Source organism: Synchiropus splendidus, chromosome 2 (genome assembly GCF_027744825.2).
Source record: "Synchiropus splendidus isolate RoL2022-P1 chromosome 2, RoL_Sspl_1.0, whole genome shotgun sequence".
NCBI lineage: Eukaryota > Metazoa > Chordata > Actinopteri > Syngnathiformes > Callionymidae > Synchiropus > Synchiropus splendidus.
In genome coordinates, this window is record NC_071335.1 from 8,678,784 (window position 1) to 8,704,632 (window position 25,849).

General features: G+C 42.8%; 4 protein-coding genes and 2 non-coding genes across 11 annotated transcripts; 3 read left to right on the forward strand and 3 right to left on the reverse strand.

Moving 5' to 3' along the window:
* Positions 1 to 1,046: 1,046 nt before the first annotated feature.
* LOC128754389 (short coiled-coil protein A) lies at positions 1,047 to 6,524 on the forward strand. 4 transcript variants are annotated; one of them, XM_053856972.1, is made up of 4 exons: positions 1,047 to 1,251; positions 4,011 to 4,079; positions 4,162 to 4,239; positions 5,490 to 6,524. In XM_053856972.1, the coding sequence occupies exons 1-4, from the start codon at positions 1,194 to 1,196 to the stop codon at positions 5,630 to 5,632; spliced, it is 348 nt and encodes a 115-aa protein (XP_053712947.1). In that variant the 5' UTR covers positions 1,047 to 1,193; the 3' UTR covers positions 5,633 to 6,524. The 4 variants fall into 4 exon arrangements, with proteins under 4 accessions (XP_053712947.1, XP_053712946.1, XP_053712950.1 ...); XM_053856971.1 differs by having other exon boundaries at positions 1,056 to 1,251; positions 4,159 to 4,239; XM_053856975.1 differs by lacking the exon at positions 1,047 to 1,251 and adding an exon at positions 3,155 to 3,437.
* Positions 6,525 to 6,674: 150 nt separating this feature from the next.
* LOC128754388 (calnexin-like) lies at positions 6,675 to 15,404 on the reverse strand. Of its 2 annotated transcripts, none has more exons than XM_053856970.1 (15): positions 15,220 to 15,404; positions 13,425 to 13,694; positions 13,257 to 13,330; positions 11,775 to 11,833; positions 11,552 to 11,693; positions 11,357 to 11,438; positions 10,276 to 10,468; positions 9,991 to 10,180; positions 9,808 to 9,921; positions 9,577 to 9,733; positions 8,679 to 8,894; positions 8,484 to 8,600; positions 8,148 to 8,274; positions 7,831 to 7,967; positions 6,675 to 7,620 (listed from the first exon to the last, which is right to left on the reverse strand). In XM_053856970.1, the coding sequence occupies exons 2-15, from the start codon at positions 13,692 to 13,694 to the stop codon at positions 7,549 to 7,551; spliced, it is 1,950 nt and encodes a 649-aa protein (XP_053712945.1). In that variant the 5' UTR covers positions 15,220 to 15,404; the 3' UTR covers positions 6,675 to 7,548. The 2 variants fall into 2 exon arrangements, with proteins under 2 accessions (XP_053712945.1, XP_053712944.1); XM_053856969.1 differs by having other exon boundaries at positions 7,831 to 7,970; positions 15,220 to 15,403.
* Positions 15,405 to 16,231: 827 nt separating this feature from the next.
* Positions 16,232 to 20,573, forward strand: LOC128754242 (exosome complex component RRP45-like). Of its 2 annotated transcripts, none has more exons than XM_053856718.1 (12): positions 16,232 to 16,377; positions 16,439 to 16,533; positions 16,605 to 16,724; positions 17,380 to 17,482; positions 17,556 to 17,693; positions 17,802 to 17,884; positions 18,155 to 18,287; positions 18,933 to 19,021; positions 19,102 to 19,248; positions 19,334 to 19,512; positions 19,924 to 20,002; positions 20,520 to 20,573. In XM_053856718.1, exons 1-12 carry the CDS (start codon positions 16,312 to 16,314, stop codon positions 20,554 to 20,556), a joined length of 1,269 nt encoding a protein of 422 aa, XP_053712693.1. In that variant the 5' UTR covers positions 16,232 to 16,311; the 3' UTR covers positions 20,557 to 20,573. The 2 variants fall into 2 exon arrangements, with proteins under 2 accessions (XP_053712693.1, XP_053712694.1); XM_053856719.1 differs by having other exon boundaries at positions 19,102 to 19,246; positions 19,338 to 19,512.
* A 1,454-nt stretch (positions 20,574 to 22,027) lies between these two features.
* On the reverse strand, positions 22,028 to 22,099 carry trnaq-cug (transfer RNA glutamine (anticodon CUG)). The gene has a single exon. It is a non-coding gene; the product is annotated as a tRNA-Gln (tRNA).
* A 279-nt stretch (positions 22,100 to 22,378) lies between these two features.
* Positions 22,379 to 22,452, reverse strand: trnai-aau (transfer RNA isoleucine (anticodon AAU)). Its single transcript has one exon. It is a non-coding gene; the product is annotated as a tRNA-Ile (tRNA).
* A 13-nt stretch (positions 22,453 to 22,465) lies between these two features.
* Positions 22,466 to 23,406, forward strand: LOC128754477 (synaptonemal complex protein 3-like). The gene has a single exon (XM_053857124.1). The coding sequence runs from the start codon at positions 22,564 to 22,566 to the stop codon at positions 23,266 to 23,268; it is 705 nt and encodes a 234-aa protein (XP_053713099.1). The 5' UTR covers positions 22,466 to 22,563; the 3' UTR covers positions 23,269 to 23,406.
* Positions 23,407 to 25,849: the final 2,443 nt, after the last annotated feature.

Genomic DNA, 25,849 nt, shown 5'->3' on the forward strand with positions numbered 1-25,849 from the left:
TATATTTTATTTTTGAAGAGTTAGAACGTGGTCGTTTACTATGTTAAGCATAATATAATTTTATTAAAACTTACATTTTATTTAGTTTTATGTTCACCCCTCATTATTCACTTAGGGTCTGTTCGATGGACTTTAATATATGGAGGCCTATTTCCGCAGGTAAAAAAAAAAAAAAAAAAACTGGGAGAAAAGCAAAAAAAAACCAAAAAAAAAAACTTGATTTTCTCCCAGTGTTTTTTTTTTTTTTTTTTACCTTTATTTGCGGAAATGGGCTTCCATACTTTAAAGACACATGATGACGCTCCTGAAAGAAAAAGCCTTCTTCTTTTGTTCCACATTGAGGCTGCTCGGTTACAGTATAAACAAATGGCGGAAGTCATAGGTGTTTTTAATATAGCATCAACTTCCAGAACAGTAATTAGCTCCACTACCACTCCTACTCACATGCAGTGTCAACGATTGACCATCAGAGGTCAGTGTTCCATCACATATGCTCAACCTCACATTTCAGCAGTTGCAAAAGTTGTATATGTATTTAATATTACTACAACCAAACAGGATCTGATTGACGAGTTCTTTTTTTCTTGTGGAAAAAAAGCAATTTGTGTCAGGTGTGTCTTCAAGACGACAATGAGAAACAGTCAAAAACTCGTGAAAAGTAAATGTAGAAAATGTTTTATATTCTAAAGGGCCCATTGTGTGACGTTTTTCTCCTCAGTATTCAAAGCTCACATGCTAGTATTGATGTGGTCAATATTTAACTGTCATGGAATGAAAGGATGGATAACTGCAATACAAGTCGACTTACTTTCAATGATTCAACTCTTTATAGTCTTGCGTGATTCAAAATACGTAACACGTTTAAGTTGAACCTTGCATTTATGCAAGAGTGTTTGTGTTTTATGCTGCTTACATGATGTTACTGATTTACAAATTTTACTCATTCACATATTTCCTGTTGGGGCAGTCCCGTCCGTGTTTGCGTACCACGTTGCCATAGAGATGCAGTCCCTTGACACCTTTGTAACTTGATCTACCTGTCAGGTAGGGCAGGTAACCATGACGACATGAATCGTCCAGGCAGTTGTCTGTGTGTGTTTGTCCGCTGGGAAAGAGAACAAAGCTGAAGTCATTTCAGTGTTTGTATTTGTGAGATAAAACTTGGTGTTAAACAGGCACGTGACCGAGGAGTCATGGATTTGGATGAAGAAGACGGGACTTTTACCAACATATCACTGACAGATGACACAGGTTAGTGCTCATTAGCTCTCAAGAAAACTAGCTTGGAAGAACACGGAAGTGGGGTGTTGTGTCTGAATATTATGCTTTAAATATGTTTTAACTGTTAAATCCATATTTCAAATATTTGTGAGATTAGCTTGTTTAAACAGGGAAGTTACAGAGTGTGGCTCATAAATTATGTCAAGGGACAAAGTTTGATGGAGTCAGATCGACTCTCATGCCATAAAGCTCATGTTAGTAGCAACCCATGAGATCCTCAGGTCCTTTGAAGCACAGGCCTCTGGAGGGCACGAGGCGAATCTCCCAAGACGTATATGACACGTCATCTGACATGAGCTCTCAGTGATCTTTCTGTAGGCTCAACACCATATGGTGAGCTACTTAATGACGATATAAAAAACTTAATTTAGTACTAGTATGACAGTTCCAAATGCATGCAGAAGTTGTAACAAACTACATTTCCTCAGGGACTGTCAGTCTGAAGTACATGTAGTGCTGCAAGGTGTGCTTGCCAAGTAGCTTCCTCCTCCCGGATAGTTGCTCAACTTTGTGAAACTCTAATTTGAGTGGCAGGATTGTGTCAAGAAGAGCTGAAGTGACATTTAAAATGTCTTACAACTGTGATTTTGAAAATGGTTATTCACTCTCTCGTTTGGTCTCACAGTTGACAGTATGATCCCAGAGAGGAGGTCGAAGAAATCCATGCAGAACCAGCTGGACTGTTCTTTAATGAACGCAATAAAATGACAAGCGGACACTGACACGTTTGTTAGCAGCTCAAAAATAGGTTCCTCACATTTGGCAACACACCAAAGACCTGCCGTAAACACAAAGAATGACTTACAAGTCAGTCACATGGAAGCCTGCTTGTTATTGTTTTTTACGAGTTTAATTGTGATCTTATTATTTTCACCACTGCTTTTTCTGAGCCTACCCATATGCAAAAAAAGGTTCTTTTGAAACCAATAGACTGTTATTTTATACGTTTGGCAATGATTATTTTCAGGGTATGAATGTCCACTCAGGTCTGGGCTTATGGTCAGTCAGTATTTTCTTCTTGGACTCCTAAGTAAATGATCGCCATTGAGTTTGTAAACTAGTCCGGAGGCGCGACTCAGGACTTTCAGGTTGCCCAGATAAAGCTGGGGTGTCTAGAGATTCATTGTACTAATACCGAGAGAGCCAGACTCAGTGGTTTATAGCTGTCCAGTGTGAAACGTACCATCACAGAAAATATGAAATTAATACATTTACAATTGTTGAATTCCTGTCTCTTTTTGAGTTAATGGCCTTTATTTCTTTCTTATTATTTGTGGGTGAGTGCATTCCTAGGGTGCTCTAGCTTAATTCTAAAGCAGTGGCATTGATGGCAAACTGCGGGATTCTGCAAAATATCATCATGAATTAATACATCAGTGTTATTCATCAAAATTCATGATTTTCAAAATGTGCGTAGAGTGGCCCGGTTTAATTTTAGAGCAGTCCCATAACAATCAACGAGTTGTATTTTCTTAAACAATGCACCGTATTTCTATCTTTTAATGTTGAATTGATGATTTGCGTTTTGGTGCGGGCTTGACCGCGGTACTCTACACAATTGTTCCAGTGAATCATCAATGGAGTTCAAAGAAGGTAGGAGGTGTTCCAAGCCGATTGCTTGAATATTACAAAGTACTTTTATGTAACTATTTCACATTTATCATTAGCTTTGCCTGGTTTAGGGTAGAGAGTCATCATGGCGCAGGCTGGAGGAAGAATACTGGCCCCAAACGATCCCATAAGCATTTGTGTGTGTATATATATATATATATATATATAAAAAATAGAGACATATATTCAACGTTGAATCCAACGTTGAAACAATGAGCTATCTATCCGGGAACGGACATGGGAGAGTCGGCTGGGAATTTTCCCCTTAAAATGAATGCCTTCGTGTAAGACTCTCCCAGCAAAATTAAAGCACGTGACTTGTGGCGCTTTATTAATTGTATAATAATAACAACAATGGCCAGTGGCTGGGCGCATTCCCGATCATAATGGCCTGGAAACGAGCGTGAGTCCCTCCAGCCGTCCCCACGAGTCACGCCGCGTCCTCCCACCAGTGAGGTAGCGATGACGTCAGCGTCACAGTCATCATCTTGTTCTCTGCACACAGCGCGTCTGTGATCTCGGTGTCTTTCTTTCCCTCAAGTCGGGTGAGTTTAACCGCATTCACCAGAAAAGCGAGAACCAACGGCCGCGAGTGACTACAGCTGTTTTCCAAGCGCGTTCCTTTTGAGGAAACTTGGCTTCAGACGCTAGCTCCATCACTTAGCTCGCTATGCTAGCAGCAGCCAGCCCGGCCCGAGTCCTGGTCGGTAGACTTGGTTTGATTTGAGAACAAACAAACACACAACCATGTTTGTTTGTTGCCTCAATATGACACGTCACAACCCCCTCTTGTTTCTTCGTATGTCAGCATTAAGGGGTTTATCTGGCCACCCAGTGTGGCTGACAAACGCTTCCACGTTCGAACAACAAGACGAGTTCTTTCCGATATGGCTCTTATGTATGCTACATACGAGATCACGATGCCTTCTTATGTCCACGTCTGGATTGGTCTCGCAAACACAAACTGAAACTACCCAGTGCTACGCCGTTCAGTCGAATGTTTCAACTTCCGGAGAGTGACCAGGACATTTTCAGTGAACATGGCGGAGTGCGCCTGGATTTGTGATGTTACCAACCGTCTGACTTCATCTACTGAGCGGTGTGTTCTACTCTTGCAGTTACCTGTGGACCTGCAGCCCTGCATTCTAAACAGGACACGCTCTTCATCATGAACTGTGACATCGATGGTGCGGCTGACATGAAAAGAGCGTACACAGTAAAAGCGTGTTCATATCAGTGTCTGAGTTGTTGTTGTTGTCCATCCAGGAGACATGGAGAACCAGGTGGAGATGGAGGAGAAGACACGGTTAATCAATCAGGTGTTGGAGCTGCAGCACACTCTGGAAGGTAACAACATGTTGAGAAATATGTTTCATAATGCAAAAAGAAGTTCAAGTGATTGCTCTGTTGAGTTGTATGAGCAGAATGCATGGCTGTAGTAATGAGAGTTCACAGGAGGATCTTCACCCTATTCCTGACTACGTCAACAGTGGACACACAATCATGCACAAGTCTCACCTTTTAGTTCAAAATGTTTTACATCACGCCAATATTTTTTCATTTAAATTGTTGAAATGACTCACCCTTGTTTCAACTCAAATGTACCTGATGCAACTGTATCTGCCTCATTGTCAGCCATGCATACTTGGAACCCAAGTTCTACAAAAATCATGTGACAATAATAACAAAGGAAATGCATTTGTCAGCTGCCCATCTTCTAAAGTGCATCTTAGCAACAGAATGTATGGATTAGAAAATCAGTTCATCATAAAATATCAAATGAAAATGTATCTGGTCTGTACAGCTGATCTATTGCATACAAAAAACACACAAAAACAGTGACATGTTAAATGTGTGATAATAATAATAATCATAAAAATGAGTGGCAGTGCAACAGCTTGTGTTGCACTGCCACTCTGAAGGGTCTCTGAGTGTGTCACTGAAGATATGCAGAACCAGTATTTTTTTTTTTTTTTTCTATAGTCCAGGTGGTTTTTAGGTAGAGTTGAGCAGATAATTTCGGCAGGAAGTCAGTTGATGAAAAGTTTTCAGTCCTGAAAAGTTATTTTCAGACTGTGAATCTGGTTTTACTTGGATGGCAAGCATCGGAGGGAGAGGAAGCGTGTGAGCTGAACAGTCCAAGCAAGCGAGTGCAGGTTATCATCTATGAAGAATGGCCAGAAATATTTAGTTAAAAGTTAAATGTCGATAAATGGAATGTAAAGTTGCCTATCATACATAGTTTGATTCCTGAGTGCACTGAACTCTGACTAGTGTTGAACGTCTCATTACAGATAAATGTAATGTTACACCCCGAACTGACAAATCTAAAAAGGTGTGTCAGGAAGTGTCCAATATGCCAGGTGCCTCTTTTAATTCTTAAGAGCTAATCCTAATCTGGAACAATTTGTTACTAACATTGCGGTGCATCAGCCGGATTGATCAGTCTGACCCTGCAATCATTGCAATTATTATCCTACCCAGAACTGTGTGTCGAAACCTGTTTAGAACTGTCAATCTGCTAATCTGAGGAGTCTGGGAACAAAGTGCATCGTTGGTGTGACCCCAGTAAAATGGGTGAACTATTTTCCCTGCAGACCTGTCCGCCCGTGTGGATGCAGTCAAAGAGGAGAACCTCAAATTGAAGTCAGAGAACCAGGTCCTGGGTCAGTACATCGAGAATCTGATGTCAGCCTCCAGCGTCTTCCAGACAACAGACACCAAGAGCAAGCGGAAGTGAAAAATGAGTCTGTGTCTGGCTGCTGCTAATAGGAGATGCACACGGCGTGGAGAGGAGCTTCTTCTCAGCAGACCTGGCCTCTACTGAACCATCCTTCTTCTAAGTTGCTGTTGCAGAGTAACACTGCAGTGATTCCGGTCTGTTCAGAGGCAGTGTCTACTCCATCGGTGGTGTCCACCTTCTAACCATCTTATTTTACCTCTTGTATTTTCAGTTTTTGTGGTATCTGGTTAATAGTTTAGCTGTTTAACCTGCTTGGTTTAATTTGAGGGCATTTTCCAAGACAAACTTGCACGTGGCTCCTTCCTCAAATTAGCATGCCGGCAGATTAAAGCTACTAAATTTAGCAAGTACTATTAATATTAACCCAGAATCTTATGACACTTAATTTATTTTTGTAAAGTATTTTGTACTTCAGCTGTCAATGTTTTTTGTCTTCATTTTAATGCTAATGTTAAACAGTATTGTCAGTTAGTGATAGACTATGCAGCAGATGACGCAAAATGGTTGTGGATATTTCACCACAGAAGAAGCACAGAAGCAAGTAGAGAAATTCATCTGGAAGCTCCTCCTGAGTTTTTATTTACATGGCTTCAAGACAAGACGCAGTTTAGATCTTCACATCGCTGAAAAGGTGGAGTATACACGCGATAACACTGATGGTATTCTACTTTTGATTGGTGCTGATGCTTTCTTGGTCGTAACGGGTGAGAGAAGCTGGAGGAGAGCATCCACTTAAGTGCAGAGGGTTAGAGTGTTATTGATCTGGTCTTGTTTGCTGCAGAATGGATTTTCCTCCGGGTGAGGCTGCTGCACCCTCTCACAACTATTGTTTCCTTCCTCATGTGATGCATTACAAATTGTAAATTCTGTAATAAATGTAAGTTCATGTGATGTCATGACTCTGTCGTGCGGATTATATAACCCGCCTCCACATGTGCTCCTCACAACCCCTGCATCTCCATTTAAAATGGTCCCAATAAAAACCTTGCAGTGTTGACTGGTGTCAGTATAATGGAGGACAAATGAACACACTGGGGAGTTTATATTAAATCATTTTACTTTGATCATCATATAGTTTGCAAACGAACAGTAACGTCAGCCAGTGAACGGCGAGAACTATAAAAGCTCACAACATTGTTAGAAAATTAAAATGGCATCCACTTCAGCAGGACTCTGGAAGTTGGGGAATGTCATAGCTGCAGGCAGACAGATTAAAGACTCAAGTTTCTACAGCTCCTGGCTCAGAAAGCACAAAGTACTTCAGAAAAACACCTCAAACATCATTCATTCAAGCTGGCATCAAACTATTTAAAGAACTCCAATAAATATGAATATTACAGCTACTCAATCCTTAAATTACTATAACTTGGTAAGAAATAGCGATGCAGTTGACGACTATGTGAGTCTACACTGAGTTAGACTATTTTAAACCTAAAATGAGGAGACTTTACCTCAGATGATCTGATGCTGTAGAATTATCTCACCTCTGCAGTCTGAGCTTTCTGAACAAATATTTCAAATAACATCCTCTACCATGGTGAGCAGAGACGAGGGTCCATGTTGACGACGGATGGAGACGTTGATGGATAACGTTTGTGCAGACTGCTGTTGTCAGATGACAGTGGTCTGTAGCTCAATCCTCTAAATATATGAAGCTACAGCGGAACGGTGGGAGCACCGTTGAAAGGGAGAACAAGCGTGAAGACACGTCAGATCAGGAGAGACAAAATTGGGAAGGAAGGTTGGAGTGTGACAATGTAGTAGGGAGGGGAGCGCAATAGATGATGGCGCAGCCGTGGATATCACAGGTTAATCAGGAACGCATGCTGTTCCCTCTGACAGGGGAGCAGCACAGAGCACCCTATCGCCTACTCCCTGCTCCACAAAGGAAGGAGACAATTGGCATGGAGCTCTCAGTCCCTCCGTACCCTCCTCTTCCGCACTGCTTGTTTTTGACTCTCATCAGATTCTTCCTCCTTCTTCACCTGCAGATTGGAGAATAACAAAGTTACTGCCTTCAATGTTGAGTGTTCAGGTCTGGCAGTGCTGACACGACACACCTGACCTGGACTCACTAAAATAGAGCACAACCAGACCCCGATATAATTTAAAGCTGACATGAACAAAAACGCAGCTGTTGAATGTTGGGGTAACTGGAGGCTTCAACCTCAAGGAATTGGGTAAACTCCACAAACCTCATCTTCTAATCTGCTTTCAGGAGTTTGGCTCTCCTCATCTCCATCATCCTCTTCCACCTCCTCCTCATCCTCTTCTTCTTCCTCTTCCTCTTCTTCTTCCAAATTTTCAGCTTCCGCATCATCGCCATTTTTAGCTGCTTTAGACAGAACACAAGTCAAATACAACCACAGGCACAACTTTTGTAAATAACGTAGAAGCTGAGCACACATGAATACACATGCCTATATGTCCACATACTAGTACAAATATACATTTTGGGTTTGATGATGAATATCTTCAATTGTGTCTTCTCAGTGTGGCACTTTCTTCTTACCTGCAGCAGGTTCTTCAGCAGCATCTGCCACTTTTTCAGCCTCATCAGCAGCCTCCTCCACCTCTTCCTCCTCCTCTACATCCACCTTTGGTAGATCCACCTTCTTGTACACATAGTCATCAGGTTTCTGGGACACCGAAGACAGAGCACTCAAAGGCAGAACTTTATAATGAAGCTGGAGTTATTTTCATGACAGGAAGCATCTAGTAAGGGGTTTCCAGGCAAACAATACAACCAAGCACATTCTTTGACAGACTTCTGTCACTGGCCCACAGGATAGAACAACAAAACAACATCATTGGTGTGTGCTGTACACACAAAGCTCTGACACAGTACCTTGGGCCAGCAAAAGAGCACGATGAGCCCAATAGGCAGACCCACTGTCAGGATGTAGACCACCCAGAGCCAAGGCCGCTCCTCTGCAGCCAACATCATCTGAGTAATGACGCCAGGCTGGTGATCACATCAGGCAACAGCATTAGTGAAACCTATGGGTGTTGAAGTGTGTGCTCTCACCAGGTCAACACTCACCTCATTGGCACTGGCCACCAGCTTCTTCAGACCCCAGCTGTCTGAGGCCCAGCGGTCAGCAACCTCCTTGTGAGAAGTGATGATGAAGTTGTCAAAGTAAATATCTGAGGTCATGGACCACAGCTCCAAACCGACGGCCTTAAAAGGCTTCAACTTGAACGGCTGCAGATCTTCAAAGAAGTCTGGGTTATCGATCCTGCGTGGCTTCCAGACGCCCTTCAAGACACAAAATGTCAGTGAGGACGTGGAAGAAACACTGTGGCTGTGTATGAGCTTGACACTGAACGTATCGTGCTGATACCACAACTACGAAGGCCTTGCTGGCAGATATTTCAAGTAAAATGTTACGTTTATTTAAGGTAGCCAAAAACAAATGAGAGGTCGAGTTCCAAGATGGAAGTGTACCAAACCCCCGAAGCAGCTCGTCACACACAGATGGAACAAGAGCGAGGAGTAATGACTGAGGAATCATGAGTCACATGATCAGACACCTTCTGAGGTAATGGACAAAAAAGTGCAATGACACAGTCAAAAGATATGCCATTCTTTCACACTCCTTAAGTCACTCAACTCTTAGCCTCAGTAAGAGTCAGCTGTTACTGAATCTAACAATTTACTGACAGGGCTCTGAACATCGACATGGTCTTCACGAACAAGATATCTGACAGTCTGTCTGGGGAAAAGGAAATATAGAATCTGCTCCTTTCCGATCCCATAGATCAATTTGAGATGAAGGAGTTGTATGTTTGATGTGGGACTGGAGTAAACTGCACGGGGCCAGCTTCCAACAAAGTTTTACTCTGTGCTTGAATAGTGCTAAATCAACAGCAGAGAGACAGTGGTGCATGTTATGGAAGAGTATCTATGAAAGAAGCCAGTATTGAATCTGAACCGTTACCTGATAGCTGGGGTTGTCCACCAGGGGTGCCTTCCACTTGCCCTTGTATTGTGGGTTATTGACCATAGGCCGCTTCCACTCCCCACAGCCAGGAGCTGCCTCGCAAGCGGGATTCGGAACCTGTGGAGCCTCCCACTCTCCGTCCATTTCTTCATCCCTTAACACAGAACATGAACTCTTCAGATAAAAGAAACAAAACTAAATTGAAAGGAGGTGCAAGTTTCCAGTTACCAGTCCTCAGGTTTCTCTGCATTGGGGTCAGAAATGAACTCAGGCTCATCATCCAGCCAGCCATCCGGCTTAATAGCATCAGAGTCCTCGATTTTTGCAGGAGCATCCTCATCCCTGAAAGATGAAGGTTAACCATCATGGTCCAGTTCTGAGTTACCAACAGAAGTGAGGGGATTCACTCACCAGTCCTCAGGTTTGGAAGCCTCTGGATCAGGGATCTTTGCCCTCTCATCCCAGTCGTCGGGCTTAGAGTCGTTTGGATCATCAATCTCCTTTGGCGGGTTCACAGGGGGAACAACATCATGAAGCAGGCTGCCACGACTCACGCTGGACTGATCGATAAACATTTCATACGTGTTGTCCGGGTTCAAGACTGGAAAACAGGAATGGAAAATTCCCTTGAAAGAGCGGGACTGGTAACACCTGACAGACTGACCATTCAACCAGTTCTTCTAAAGGCCCTTGTACCTAAAGTGTAGAGATGAGTCTTCTTATCTGTGTAGAACTTCTTGAGATCCACATCAGCTCGCTTGGCATGCTTCTCCTCGATATCCTTGTTCAGAGGGTTTTGGTGACGAAAGATGAAGTGCAGCTTGTAGTCCTCGCCACACTTGTCTGGCCCAAACATGATGGTGTAGGCCGTGCGGTCATGGAACTGCTCCTTCAGAGAGAACAACACAAATGTGTGGGTTCAGCTGGGTTATGAAGTAGTGATGAAAAATGTAAGAGCACAATGTATGCCATCTAGTGGTGTGACTCATTCATTACACACGACATGTGTTCGCCAACTGAAAACAAATGGGCAAATCAAGCGCCATAACCCAAAATATAACAATTCAATTCCTTTGTCCCAACAGCTGTAAACTTACTGTGTCAACTTTCCCTGCGGTGATCTTCAAGATCACTTCAATTCAAGAAATAGTGACTACATATTAGTGAATACAGGTGTTGAAGGCAATTTGAGTGTTAAGTGTGTGTTTGAGTGTTAGCTGCACTAACAGCCTGCTGCTGAGGAATCAGAGGTCAAAGGTATTTCTGCGCCGCTTGGACTTCACTGCAGGAAAGGTATCTAGAATTATCACCCAAGTGTAACATTAGCCGTCTTTTAGTTCTAGAAACGTTTTTTAAGATTTAACGGTTACACTACTTGTTTGCACAGCAAGAGCCAAACTGAATCTTGCAATCTCAGAATAAAGTCAAGTGTAACCCAAAATACACAGACAGACCAAGGAGAGACACAAAACAGCAACCTTTCAGTCTCTACTTTTATCCATACAAAACCCAAAACCTTTTGTCCTCGCTACAAGTTTAATGTGTGAGTAATGCATTGGTGATGTCACTAGTCCTCCACCTGCAAACTGGCACACAGAAGGTTCTTAGCAGGAAAAAGTTCCTGCAAAATAGTTCAATTAAGTTCAGGCACTTATGCAGATGGTGGATTTCTTATACTGGGTCATTTCTAACACTGCGAGAGTAGGATAACATTTTAAGCGGTCAGGTAGTGTTACTGTACTAAAGCATCAATACAAAAATGAAACTGTGCACGTACCAGATTAAGGTCACCAGTGTCTGACAGCAGTTTGATGTAGGCACCGCCACAGTCGATACCATCCTGAAAATTGACCTCGTATCTGAAGCGAAGGCCAACAGCAGCAAATTTGTGAATTTGTGATTGCGCATCAATAGACCATTGCCATTGAAATACACTGTATCATCATGAGTTCATGAGTGTGTGCACACTTACTGCACTACCAGGGGATCATCCTGAAAAATGAATGGTTTGTTGAGCAGGGCAGAGATGGCGTGGTGCTTTGCCCGGGACTTCAACACCAGACCATGGTCTCCTGGTACCTTGTTCTCTTTCAGTTGTTCCACAACCCACTTTCCTGACATGCAACATTACCACAATGTCAAAAGCTTTTATATAGGATCAGAAAAGGTCATCCAAGCTCAAATCACTCACGTACCATCATATTTTGCAATGTCATCGTCTGCATCCCCCTTGACAGTTTTTGACAGCTGCCACCTGTGGAGAGCAGCGACACAAATAAACCACTGATGAATTAGCTATATTTAACTCACAGTAACCCTGAGGTGATTACTGTATATGACCCATTGCTGGTGGTCAGAAGTATGGGACACCGTTGCAAAAGAGGCACTTTTCAGGTCCCAGGTTTGATGTCTTGCCCAGTGGAAATGGCTACGGCTGTCCCAGGTTGAGGAGTGTGTTTGTAGGAATTTTTGACTATTCTACCAAATGTGCATTGGTGAGGTCACAGTCTGATGTTGGTGGAGAAGTCCTGGCTCTCAGTCTCTGCTCCAATTAATCCCAAAAGTGTTCTCTCAGGTTCAGGTCAGGTCAGGTCAGGTCAGGACAGGACAGGACAGGACAGGCCCGGCCAGTCAAGTTGATCCACACCAGACTCATCCATGTCTGTATGGACCTTGCTTTGTGCACAGGTGCACAGCCATGTTAGATAGAAGAGGAAACTGTTCCCACAAGGTTGGGAAAATGGAATTGTCCAAAATGTTTTGTTATCCTGAAACACTATCCTTAGTTCCATTCACTGGAACTAAGGGGCCAAGCACAACAAAAAAAAAAAACCCAAAACAATATTCCTCCAAAATTCACAATTGGCACAATGCAGTCTGAAATGTACCGTTCTCCTGGCAACCTCAAAAGCCAGACTCGCCCATCAGATTGCCAAATGGAAAAGCACGATTCATCACTCCAGAGAACACTTTACACATCCGGCGCTTGCATTGCACATGGTGAAGTACGGTTGCTCACCCATGGAAACCCATTCTATGAAGCTCTCTGCGTAATGTACTTGGGCTAATCTGAAGGTCACATGAAGTTTGGAGCTCTGTAGCAATTGGCTGTGCTGAAAGTCGGCAATCTCTTTCCACTATGCGTCTCAGCATCCGCTGACCCCTCTCCGTCAGTTACACCTGTTTTATACACCTGTGGCCATGCCAAGTGATCAAGACACCTGAGCAAAGACTTTTGATAATATAGTGTCTGTGATAGATTCATTTAAAGTTTAAATGAATTCATGGAGCAGATTTGTGTTTACATGTTAAAGAAAAATCATCAATACAAACAAAAAAGACCATCCTTCACATGAGACAAAGTGAAGAATAAATGAATCGCATTCATCACCCTTTTCCTGATCACCGATCATGCACATCAAAGTAAAATCACCAGAATATTGAAACACAGAAACATAATTCTATTAGTTTATCTGGTTTCATCCATCTATTGTTTTCATTTTGGTTACAAGTAGGAAGACAGAGAATGTCGAAATTTTAACAGAAAATATAGTAAAGTCTTTGAATATCAGCACATCCCACATAGTCAGAAGCATTGCTCCAGTTCAAATATGTATTAGACATAACGGACAGAAATCTTTCCCCACAGTGAGCAGTCATCTTGATGGAAAACCTACCTACTCAGTGATCCATCATCAAATGTTTCTGTGAAGAACACATCCCCAGTGGGAACAGGAGTCTTGTACGTTACCTAAAATGTTAAAGGAATATAAGTGCTGTGGCAAACACTTGAACTCACAACTGGTCAAGCTTTTATTTTATGTATAAAAGCCACAGACACAAACCTGGAAGGAGACGTCGGCATCATTTCGGTCTCCATCTACATTAGCTTCATCAAAGGGATCTTCATCCGCCACTGTGACCTCATCTTCCTCTTCATCCTCCATTTCCTTGTCTCCCAGTAATGTATTCAGCTCCTCTTCATCCAGGCCAATATCTTCAGCGACATCTACTATGTCATCCAGGGATGGCTCTTCTTGGCCGCTCACCTCTCTTATGGTGGTCAGCAAGGACAGAAGGAGCAGGCCCAACATCCAACCCCCGCACTGCCTCATCTTCAAGAGAGCAAGATAAAGAATAAAAAAGGGATTTAGGTGGAGGGGAGCAGGTGTGAGAAAGACAAGGGTAATGTATAGATCGTTGAAACGGTGATGAGTCAGTAGCCCGTAACAAAGTACTAATGTGAGAAAGGAGTGAAAGTGACAATATCAACCAGATTAAAATACTCTTTGTCTTTGATCCATGATCTAACCGTCTTGGCTTTAGTGATCTCAAAACAACGTTTTACAAAGCAGTGTTATGTGTTGGGCTATTGATTAACCCGCAGCCCCTTTGCAACATGCGTTGCGGTTATGAACCAACATGGCACATTAGCTGACACCATATTGATGTGAATGTCTTCCAATCATAAATAAACTGGTAGCACATTAGTGAATTACAATAGTGTGGTATACAATGAATACAGATGCAGCATTCATTTTACAAAAATGTAATACAACTACATTAGGCATGTAATCACATTGCTTCACTTAAAAAATGATGACAATGTTTCCTGGTTTTGTTAAAACATATGGTAGTTTGTGGTAAATGCAGACATAACATTTTTGTTGCTTCATCCCATGAATGAGAGTTACGTTAAAAATAAAAGAATGTGTAATTACATGTTCAAAAAGTCGTATTCTTAAATTGATCAGCATTTGTGCTATTGCTGTATCCAACAATCTTCACCAAGTGTATTTACTGAAAACAAAATGACCTTCATTAAGCAGCAACTAAAGTGGATCATTTGTCTGGCAAAAGAAAATACAAATAGGAGGCTGAAATGATTAACTGTTCTTTCTTTTAGATCCCTCAGCTCATGTTATTCAAGGGAACAATCGGGTTGTTAAGATTACATTGTGTGTCGGATGTGGGATTCAGATAAACACCTACTTACTTAATTATTCGTCTTGCCACCAGTTAAATAAGTGACTTATTCGTGTAGGTTTATCATGGATAAGCTGCGTAACTACAATACACAGCGCAGAGTAACCATCAGTTAGCGTTCTTTTCGAAGCTTGTCAGAGTTCTCCATTGTATCGCCTTGCCCTCTTTAATGGCTGCCGCATCAGTTACTTTTGCCTGGCGGATGTTGCTTCCTTTCCTTTGGTTAGAGTAAAGCAAAGCAGCACCCCCACAACCGCTGGCATAAGGCATTTACCAGTAACCATCCACCTTGATTTAAAAGAAAAAAAAATCACACTAGCACCCATGCCTGTGTAAATTCTTCTGCAAACGGTCAGTAGACGAACGACGCGGTTTCCAGTTAGGTTAGAGCTGATCCCCAGAAGCACCTGCTAGCATTAGCATTGACAACATCGCAGTGCTAGTCACAAATACCTAACGTGAGCACAATTGGAGCTTAACCACAAAAGAAGGCGCTCAGGACGGAGGCCCAACTGCACAGTTACAGTCAAGTCAACAACTACAACACAACGCTTCAGCAAACGTATCTTGAAACATCAGACATAAATGCACAGCAACCGTTAGCCCGCTACATTAGCAGCGACGTCGGAGAATGAATGAGTCCAGCATACAAACCTTGTGTCTGATCTCCCAGCCAAAAAAACTATTTCAACAAACGGCCAATCTATGGATGGGTTTTGAGGATGTATGTGACGACAGAAATAAGCGGACAGCACTAATCGGGGATACAGAGGGGGGTTGGTGATGGTTCGAGCAGGACAAGCAGAATGAGGTTGGGTGACGAGTTGCGGCGCATGCGCGCTAAGCAAGCTTTCCACGGTTCACGGTGCATTCATAGAAACCCGCTATTATGAATTCACTGGATAAAGTTGACGATTTCACTCTGGGTTCAAGGATGGGGCACATAATCTAAGACAGTGGTCGCCAACATTTAGCAACCGCGAGCTACTCCAAGGGTACCGTGTGACCCGAAGGGCTACCATTGGTTCAGAACACACTTCTGAAATCACGATATATAATGGACGATTCCTCTCAAACACTTGTCTGATTTTTCACAATAATGGCCAATGATGTAAAAAAGGAATCACAATATTGAACACAATATGATGGTTATTACATGAAAATTAAATATATGTTTTAACGGCGAGTGGGCTACTCCCTTGGTCTCTGCGGACAAACCAACATCCTCTGCAAGCCAATAACTACAGCAATGACAACTATCACCGACTGCTGCATCGCTGTGTAAAGTGCATTCCTTATCAGAATGGTTGATTTTCTATTGTCAGTCAATGTCTGGCAACGAAATCTAAACAGTTACTTGGACGTTTCTAGATTCGATTGCCACTGCACTTCCTCAGCTTGACAGGGGACGAGGTTTGAAAGCGTATTTGGATTCTTACGTCCATGAATGCAGCAAGGATTCACTGCCGGCAGCATTTCAAATTAATTTACTCGTTTGTAACAATTAGACGTTGTCTCGCGCACAAGTGGAAATGTCAAGTTATATGGCCCATCCCTACTGATTATTTTACAAAATGTGTTTATAAGTCGTTATAAACAGTCTTTCACAATATCCAAAACAACTGGAACAACTTTTATTATGACATAAAGTTTTCATTTCCGGGTCGTAGATTAACCGAATGGTGGCAGCGGGTTCGCTTGTTGCACGTTTAGCAAGACAGGCAGAACCTTCACTTCAGTTGCAGAATGAAGGAAACGCCACTGTCAAATTGTGAGCGGGATTTCTTGCTCAAAGCTATTGAAGAGAAAAAGGTGAGCTGAGTGTCTTTCGCGTGGTTCTCAGAGATTTCCAAATTCTAAATTATCATTCCAGCGACTTGATGGAAGAGGAACATATGACTACAGGAAACTTAAGATCACGTTTGGGACCGACTTTGGAAGCTGTTTTGTTGAGCTTGGTAAAACAAGGTAGTGTAAGCAATGTTTTAAGCGCATTTTCATGAAGCACCTATCGCTGTATTGACACACGTATCGATTAGGGTCATGGCCCAGGTGTCCTGTGAGTTGGTGGCTCCAAAAGAGAACCGACCTACTGAAGGAATCCTGTTCTTCAATATAGAACTGTCCCCTATGGCTTCCCCAGGCTTTGAGCAGGGAAGGTAAGAGAGAAAACCATACATCCTCTAAAGACGGAAATACAACATACTACCTCAAATCACTCAGTATACACACACACACACACACACACACACACACACACACACACACACACACACACACACACACACACACACATATATATATATATATATATATACTCTGTTATGCTGGAAATTCTACATACACCTGGCAAATATTGACTTAAAGTTAATTTTCTTCGTTTTTTTCTTAATTGGAAGTGACAAAGGCATCTCCCAGAAGCTCATCAGACGATGGCATCATTGACATGACTTTTTGTTCAAATGTCAATAAAAAATTATTTTCCTTACAATGATGCCTCTTGTCCTGCTGTACAATGTCTTCTTGTTGCTCTGGGAGATGCCTTTGTCATTTCCAGTCAAGAAAAAAAACCTTATTGGTTACAGAAAAGTCACCAAGTCAAAATTTGCCTGAGGTATGAATAATTTCAGGCTTAAATGTTTAGTGTCTATGTCTGTGTATAAATTTGTTTTTATTGCAGACTTAGATTCTATAATATTTTGTCCTGTGAAAGTTTTATATTACCTTGAAACAGTATTCAATAGTTATTGGAAAAAAAATCCATGTTCTTGGTTTGGGATTTTCGGTACTGAATGCTTGTCTTCTTGATGCCAGGCAGTCTGAGTTGTCTGTGAAGCTAAACAGACAGTTGGAGCGATGTTTAAGAAACTCTAAGTGCATTGACACGGAATCCCTGTGTGTCGTGTCTGGAGAAAAGGTAATATCCACTCACTGAAATCAGAAGCTCTATCTAACGCCATTGTGAAACGTGTGTTCATATGCATTCTCAGGTGTGGCAGATCAGGGTGGATGTTCACACATTAAACCATGATGGGAATATAATGGATGCTGCCAGTATTGCAGCAATCTCAGCACTGTGTCACTTCAAACGACCGGATGTCTCCATCCTTGGAGATGATGTGACTGTGGTGAGTCAACCAAACCGCATTTTCAAACTCTTGTTAGATACTGATTATCACTTGTTGGTTTTATTCATATCGAAACAAAATGTCAACCATTTCTTTTTCAACCACTAGTACAGTGTGGAGGAAAGAGAACCCATCCCCCTTAGTATCTACCACATGCCAATCAGTGTCAGCTTCTCCTTCTTCAAACAAGGGTAAGACAAATTCATGCAAGTCACAAGTCACCTTTCATCAGACTTGGCGTTTACCAAATGTTTTTATGGATATGGAGTATCAACACCCTCATGCAGTACTTAAGTACTGTTTTATCGAAGATTGGAATTGACGCCGAAAGTTCCCTCTCTGAACCCGTTTGATTCTGGCCGTGTCGTCTAAACAAACACTGCATTCAGTCATTTCCCTTTCTGTGTAACCATCACCTTGGAGTAGTCTTTGCTTTTCAACATGTTGTGTCCTTGATGCAGGAATTTCCTCCTGGTTGACCCCATTGAACGAGAGGAGCGGGTGATGGACGGACTGCTAGTGATCGCCATGAACAAACACAGAGAAATCTGCTCCATCCAGTCCAGTGGCGGCATCATGTTACTGAGAGAGCAGGTGAAGAATGTTCTGTCCCTGTCGTTGATGTGATGTCCACCACTGTTTTTAGTATTGCACAAAAAACATGCACCTAGATTGCTTTTTTAAAATGTGTACTACATGTATTTGTGATTGAAGTAATAACTATAATCACAACAATATTAATGAATAAAAAGTGTATCGAAAATTTACAAATTAAAAGCAGATATTGCTTATGTGTTGTAATTGAATCTTCTGCCACTATATTACATGTCTAATTATTTGAGCTTTTTTTTAAACATTTCCACATCACAATGAAGCTTCGGCTTCAGTATGCGCAGAAGCAATGTCATTCTGTCATACTAGACGAGTGAAAATGCTCATGAGAACATGAATATTCTTCATCAGAATCTTTGTCTGTGAAAACTCTTATTTTCCCTGTGATGTCTCCTCTACTAGGGGATTTCCATACTCTGTTCACATTGAAGTTCTAGGTGTCTGCCATCTGGTTGTGTAAAGTAGTAACTGCATCAGGATTCATATTTGTAGGTGACTAGTTTAAATGCAGCAATCCTGCCATAGTAGTTGCCTGTCACAATTTTGCAATAATGGCACCCTAATGCTTCAGAGAGGGCTTTGTAGGATTTGTGGCTATTTGTAATTGTTACTTTTGTGTCGTAAAAGGTAATGAGATGCAGTAAAATAGCAAGTGTCAAGGTCTCTGAGATCACTGAACTGATCACCAAAGCTATGGAGAACGACAAGGCCGCCCGGTGAGTGCTCACCTCGCTATCATTGAGGATATTTTGGAGTGTCGGTAAACTGCAAAACGGTTCTGTGTTCAATCTAACAGGAAAGCTGGTGGTCGATGTGGATTTGCAGAGTCGATGACTCAGGAGCGAATCACGGCCCTGAAAATGCAGGAAACCCCTGTAGAGACGACGGAGGTGTCTGCGACGGCTGACAGTATTGTCCAGAAGGCCAAGGCAGCCCCTCAGATGTATCCCACCACTCTTCTTTCAAGCCTTTGCTGTGTAATCATGGCTAACTGAATCACTGTTCTTCCCACTCATTTCCTTAACCAGTCCCATTGGTGTCCCATCTCCGGTGGTGCTCGTCCCGGGTGTGGGCCAGGTGGGCCAGAGGCTGCAGAACAGCTGGGGACTACAGGATGAGGAATGTGAAGAGGAAGATGGAAACAGTGATGAAGATGATGAGAACATTGTGGAGGAACAGAAAAGCACTCCGAAGATGAGAGTAGCAGGTAAGACAACATTGAAGTCAACTTACCGTCATGTTGTTTTACAAAAATGTAATGATTTCACCTAACCAAAATTTAGGTCCTTATAAAGTCCTCATATCTATACATTGATGGAGCATTTATCTATCTCTTTGTTAAATGATATCAAAACAGTACCTGAACCGCCACGTGGCTGTCCGTGATGGAGGAAATATCAGGTTTCTGCTATCAGCTCTGCTTCTCATTTGGTCAAATGTGTTCACAACGAGCAGACCAAACATATGGAATATTTAAATTGAGAAAATGTAACATCTTTTGAAAAAGCTATCTTTAATTTGGAGACCCAACACGTCCCAAGTTTTTGGAATTGGATGTGTAGTCGTGTGTCTGCCTCTGGGTGGTAAAGTCCTCATGAATGTTCTCTTTGTGTTCAAGGGGATGTTGTTGAGATATCTGACAGTGAGGAAGAAGACGTTGTCATTTTGCACCCTGAGTCTCACGCCAAAGATTCCAGGTAGGCGTTGACAGTTCATTTTGAGCAATTCATTCTTGAGTGACAGATTTTTTTTTTTCCCCAAAAAACTTCTTCTTGTCATCATACTGTACCCGCACAGGGGGCCACACGGACCTCCTGAGAGCGTCTGTAATAATAATAATAATAATAATAATAATCATAATGTATCTTGTGAACGCACAAATCGCCTCAGACTTGTTTCTTGAACATGAAGATGACTTCACTTTGCTTAAATGGCCAATTGCCAGATCCTGGAGGGCTCCTTTGGGATGTGATGGAACAGTAGATTTGAATCATGGATGGGCAGCTGCCAAATCCAAATTGAATGTCAATGTAGACCAAAATCTCTCAGGGTTGCTTCCAACACATTGTTGATTTCTATGCCACAAAGAATCAAGGCAGTTATAAAGGCAAAATCAGGCCCAATCCTGGACTACTGAATGCATTTCCATGTGTGTATAATGTGGTCGTTACATAACAATGAAACTTGTTTTTGATTTTCATAATCTTCTTCCAGCCACTGCGAGAAGGCGACATCCAAAAAGAAAAAATAAAGCCTGGAAACCTGCCAAACATTGCAGTTCTTTGTTCTTATTTCTTTAGCCAACAGGTCTGCCACTTCATTTGAGACACTACTTCTGGACTGTGGGGTGAAACCCAAGCAGGGTAGAGCACTTACACTTCACATCCAAAGGTTCACTCCAATCCCATTATGTGGAAAACTGACCTGGTTTGGACCTAATTTTCGTCAATGAATGAATGAATGTTTCAGTCTTTCATGCATTATGTTTTTCTAATTTATAGTGTATATATGTACAGATGTGCAGAAGTGTAGTCTTTAATACTTAATTATTCTTTTTTTTGACAATATTTTCATTGACACATAACAGCAATGACATTGCAATTAAAAATAAATAGATGGCTAAATTAAGCAAAGGACAAAAAAACAAAAAAAAAAAAACAGTCACACACACACAAAAAAAACTTCTACTGCGTGACAACCCTAGTCTTGTATAAAAGACATTGTGAAACATAGCAACAATATCATATGAGGGGAGATTACAGTCTGGTTGCTGCGTAGCTGATAAAGGGGAGCCACATCTTATCGAACATGCCAGTGGAACTTCTTAAAAGAAAACAAAAGTTTTTCCTATTTCAAATGTTGAATAACGTCTCGTAACCACCATTTATAACTGGGAGGACAAGAATTTTTACAGTTTAACAATATGAGTCTACGGGCAATGATCAGAGTAAAAACTGCCATTGTGTATTTAATACCCTGAAGTGGACAGTTATTGCTGTGGATCCCAAATAGGTCGAGTTCGGGATCAGGGCTGATTACATGCCCTGTAATTTCTGACAAAGTAGTAAAAATCTGGGACCAAAAGTTAAATACATTTGGGCAAAGCCAAAACATGTGTCCAAGCGATGCTGGATGTTGGCTGCATCGGTCACAAAGAGGATCCATGTTTGGGTATGTTGTGGTGAGTTTCACTTTTGAATAATGAAGACGATGTTATATTTTGAATTGAATGAGTCCATGTCTCACACATACTGAAGTCTGGTGTATGTTTCCTAATGCTTCCTCCCATTCATCATCTGTGAGGGACAGACCCAAATCACCCTCCCAGGCAGTTTTGAAATGATCTACAGCTGTTCTTTGTTCTTTGAGTCATCAAAGTGGTGTATATAGAAGAAATGACTCTCCTGGCTGATGGATCTGAAGAGAGAATCCTTCGGTGAGTCCTCCGGTAGGTTTGGAAAACAAGCTGAATTTGACTTAATAAAATGTCTGAATTGTAGATACTGAAAAAAATGACTGTGGGGAAGATTAAACCTGCCGCAAAGTTGTTCAAAAGAAGAAAATATACCACTACATAACAGGACTTTATGTTCTTTATGCCTTCGTTGCTCCAGGTTTCAAATAGCGACGGTAGGAAACAATGATTGGAGTTTATCGGTGCTAATACTTAATTATTCTTATTGCGCAGTGAGAAAAAAAAAAATCGAACAAGTAAAAAGATTAGGTTCCACCGAGATTTGAACTCGGATCGCTGGATTCAGAGTCCAGAGTGCTAACCATTACACCATGGAACCACTAGGGTGAGGCCGGATCCTCACTTATTATAAACCGACGACCCCGGAAGTGACGTGCACGTGGTTATTTTACATAAATAAACAAGTGCATGTCCCTTCGGGACTCCGCAGTAGTCGGATTTACTTGGCCATGTTATACAGGTATGTTGTCGCACGCTGAAATGATCTCATACGCATTGATTTTACGATTGCAGGCTGTATTAAGTATTAAAGAACCTCATTAAACGATGACTTCAGTGTCTCTGACGACGTATTGATTGACAATCTAACAAAATACTTTGGCCAGTACGGGTCTCGAACCCGCGACCTTGGCGTTATTAGCACCACGCTCTAACCAGCTGAGCTAACCGGCCTTTCGCCTGTACTGTTGTACACACGTCACTGTTTAGGCGCCAAGCGCGAGCGCAGCGACATTAGCTGTGTAGCCTCTGTGACTTGCACTTGTCTGAAAGAAAGGAGGCGATATGTCTGTCAGAAGACACAAGAAGAAGAAGGTTGAAGACAACAGCCATGGGGAGAAAAGTCAACTAAGAAGAATACAAGAGCAGAAGCGAGGCTACACCTCGGCTCAGGTGGGGAGGATAGTCGAAGACCATGCTGATCTCCCCTACAAGAAACGACGCACCAATTTTCAGGGTGAGGGCTCTACGAATGTTGAGGTTGGGGTCCATTCAATGCTGGAGAGATTCGGTGCTGACATACGTATGGTCATGCGGACCAAGAGGAGGCATTTGGAGGGCCGTACAAAGAGCTACATAAAGGGCAGCCAGCAGAATCTGGAGCAGCTGTGGAACCGCTACCATGGCCAGAGGAAGAGGATGACACGGAAGTATTCTGAACAGGTGTCTTCGGCGCTTCAGCAGTGGGAGACAGGAGCTCAACGCGCGGTAGAACAAGCGGATACAATGAACGACCTGCTCAAGCAACAGCAGACGATCCTCCACCAAGCCAGGCTGCACCAGAACCAGAAGCTGGACGCTGTCCGAGAACTGTTCGAGCAGTTCGTCAAGAACATGGAAGACTTGGAAACAAGTCACGAGCGTTTCCTGCAAAATGCAAACCAGGAACTCAGGAAGGAGATGGGAACTCTGCAGAAGAAGATCCTGGTGGACACTCAGCGGCGGGATTTGGCGACTGTGCGCATGTCCCTGCGAGCCATGCTGCTCTAGAAGTCAAAGGAGGATTTCACAGTTGCCTCACGGTTGACCAGGCGAAGCACGTTGGTTACCCCGGTTACATATTTCATCCCGTTATTAGAAAAAAGACATCTGAGTACCATTATTGTGTTGCTTGCAAAAATAAAGTGAGTCATGAAAAAGGCTCTGTGCTCCATTGATCTCCTTCTAAAGCAAGTAAAAAGACGCATGTAAGGTTGAGAATGTTGGCTGTGTTGGCAACTATTTTGTTCAAGGGGCCGCTGGAGCTGACGAGTTGTTGTTGCAAATCTACACACTAGATGGAGCCATTGAGCCACAGGTGACATGGGCCACCATGCCCGTGCACCACTCTCACCTCCATCATAGGAAAAGATGAATAAGTTATGTCCTGAAGACCCCGGGTGGATCACTGCGCATGTGTTTGTCAAATCTATTTGTCAAAGCTAAATGTCTTTCGAACATAAAACAAGAACTACACTCGACAAAAATATGAACGCAACACTTTTGTTTTTGCTCCCATTTATCATGAGATGGACTTAAAGATCTAAGATTCATTCCAGATGCACAATATTACCATTTCTCTCAAACATTGTTGACAAGTCTGTCTAAATGTGGGATGGTGAGCACTTGTGCTTTGCTGAGATAATCCATCCCACCTCACAGATGCGCCACATCAAGATGCTGATCTGACATCATGACCAGTGCACAGCTGGGCTTTTTTCTGGGGACCCAGAACCACTCAGTATTTGGTGTGACCCCCATTTGCCTCATGCAGTGCAACACATCTTCTTCGCATAGAGTCTATCAGATTGTCAATTGTGGCCTGTGGAATGTTGGTCCACTCCTCTTCAATGGCTGTGCAAAGTTGCTTAGTGGGAACTGGTAAACGCTGTCGTATATGCCGGTCAAGCACATCCCAAACATGCTCAATGGGTGACATGGCCATGGGACCGGGACATTTTCAGCTTCCAAGAATTGTGTACAGATCCTTGCAACATGGGGCCGTGCATTATCTTGCTGAAACATGAGGTGATGTTCATGGATGTATGGCACAACAATGGCCCTCAGGATCTCAGAATCAGAATCAGAATCAAATTTATTGCCATGGTCAGTGGGGAGCCCACTAATTAGGAAAGTGTTTTGGAATAACGTGCAGTCAAAAAATAAAATAAAATAACAACAAGGCTGTTCACGAATTCAACAGTCTGACGGCCAAGGGGAAGAAGCTGTTCCTGTGACGGGAGGTTCTGGTCTGGATGGACCGTAGCCTCCTGCTAGAGGGAAGAGAAAAAACAGGTCCAGGATGAGAAGGGTCAGCTCTGATCCGACCTGCACGTCTCTGGCTCCTGGAGACATACAGGTCCTGAAGTGGTGGCAGGTTGCAACCGATCACCTTCTCAGCAGAACATACGATGCGCTGCAGTCTGCTCTTGTCCCTGGAGGTGGCGCTGTTGTACCAGACAGTGATAGAGGAGGTGAGGATGGACTGGATGATGGCAGTGTAGAACTCCACCAGCAACTTCGTCGGCAGTCGTAGTTTTCATAGCTGCCTCAGGAAGAACATTCTCTGCTGGGCCTTCCTGATGAGGAACCTGATGGTTGGCTCCCATTTGAGGTCCTCAGTGATGGTGGTTCCTAGGAAGCAGAAGGAGTCTACAATAGGAATAGGTGAACCAGCCAACATGACAGGGGACATAGAACCTGTTACTCTCCTGAAGTCTATGACCATCTCCACTGTCTTCTAGGCATTGAGCTCCAGGTTGTTGTGGCTGCACCAGGACACCAGCCGCTCCACCTCCCTCCTGTAAGCCGACTCATCTTCATCTGAGATGAGCCCGATGATGGTGGTGTCATCCGCAAACTTGATCAGCTTCACGGACCTGTGGCTGGAGGTACAGCAGTTTGTGTACAGGGAGAAGTGCCATGGACGCCATTGAATGTGAGCATTTGCCCACTCAAGTCTGTTACGGCGACCATCTGGAGTCAGGTTAAGACCCCGATGAGGACGACGAGCATGCAGTTGAGCTTCCCTGAGACAGTGTCTGACAGTTTGCGCAGAAATTTTTTGGTTATGCAAACCAATTGCTTCAGCAGCTGTCTGAGTAGCTGGTCTCAGACGATCTTGGAGGTGAACCTGCTGGATGTGGAGGTCCTGGGCTGGTGTGGTTACATGTGGTCTCCCGTTGTGAGGCCGGTTGGTTGTACTGCCATATTCTCTGAAACGCCTTTGGAGACGGCTTATGGTGGAGAAATGAACACTCAGTGCTCAAGCAACAAATCTGGTTGACATTCCTGCTGTAAGGATGCCGATTGCACGTTCCCTCAATGCTTGCAACATCTGCGGCATTTTGCTGTGAGACAAAAGTGCACATTTCAGAGTGGCCTTTTATTGTGGACAGTCTAAGGCCCACCTGCACATGAATCATGATGTCAGATCGGCATCTTGATGTGGTGCATCTGTGAGGTGGGATGGATTATCTCAGCACAGCAGAAGTGCTCACTATCACACATTTAGACAGATTTGTCACCAATGTTTGAGAGAAATGGTAATATTGTTTATCTTTAAGTCCATCTCGTGACAAATGGGAGCAAA

Coding starts and splice junctions, on each gene's coding strand:
- LOC128754389 (XM_053856971.1), top strand. CDS start 1,194: ATGGATTTGGATGAAGAAGACGGGACTTTTACCAACATATCACTGACA. Junction 1,252..4,010: donor ATCACTGACAGATGACACAG/GTTAGTGCTCAT, acceptor CTACTCTTGCAG/TTACCTGTGGACCTGCAGCC. Junction 4,080..4,158: donor CATGAACTGTGACATCGATG/GTGCGGCTGACA, acceptor TTGTCCATCCAG/GAGACATGGAGAACCAGGTG.
- LOC128754388 (XM_053856969.1), bottom strand. CDS start 13,694: ATGAGGCAGTGCGGGGGTTGGATGTTGGGCCTGCTCCTTCTGTCCTTG. Junction 11,834..13,256: donor GATGATGGATCACTGAGTAG/GTAGGTTTTCCA, acceptor TGCTCTCCACAG/GTGGCAGCTGTCAAAAACTG. Junction 10,469..11,356: donor ACACTGGTGACCTTAATCTG/GTACGTGCACAG, acceptor TTCTCTCTGAAG/GAGCAGTTCCATGACCGCAC.
- LOC128754242 (XM_053856718.1), top strand. CDS start 16,312: ATGAAGGAAACGCCACTGTCAAATTGTGAGCGGGATTTCTTGCTCAAA. Junction 16,378..16,438: donor AAGCTATTGAAGAGAAAAAG/GTGAGCTGAGTG, acceptor TTATCATTCCAG/CGACTTGATGGAAGAGGAAC. Junction 17,483..17,555: donor GTGTCGTGTCTGGAGAAAAG/GTAATATCCACT, acceptor ATGCATTCTCAG/GTGTGGCAGATCAGGGTGGA.
- LOC128754477 (XM_053857124.1), top strand. CDS start 22,564: ATGTCTGTCAGAAGACACAAGAAGAAGAAGGTTGAAGACAACAGCCAT.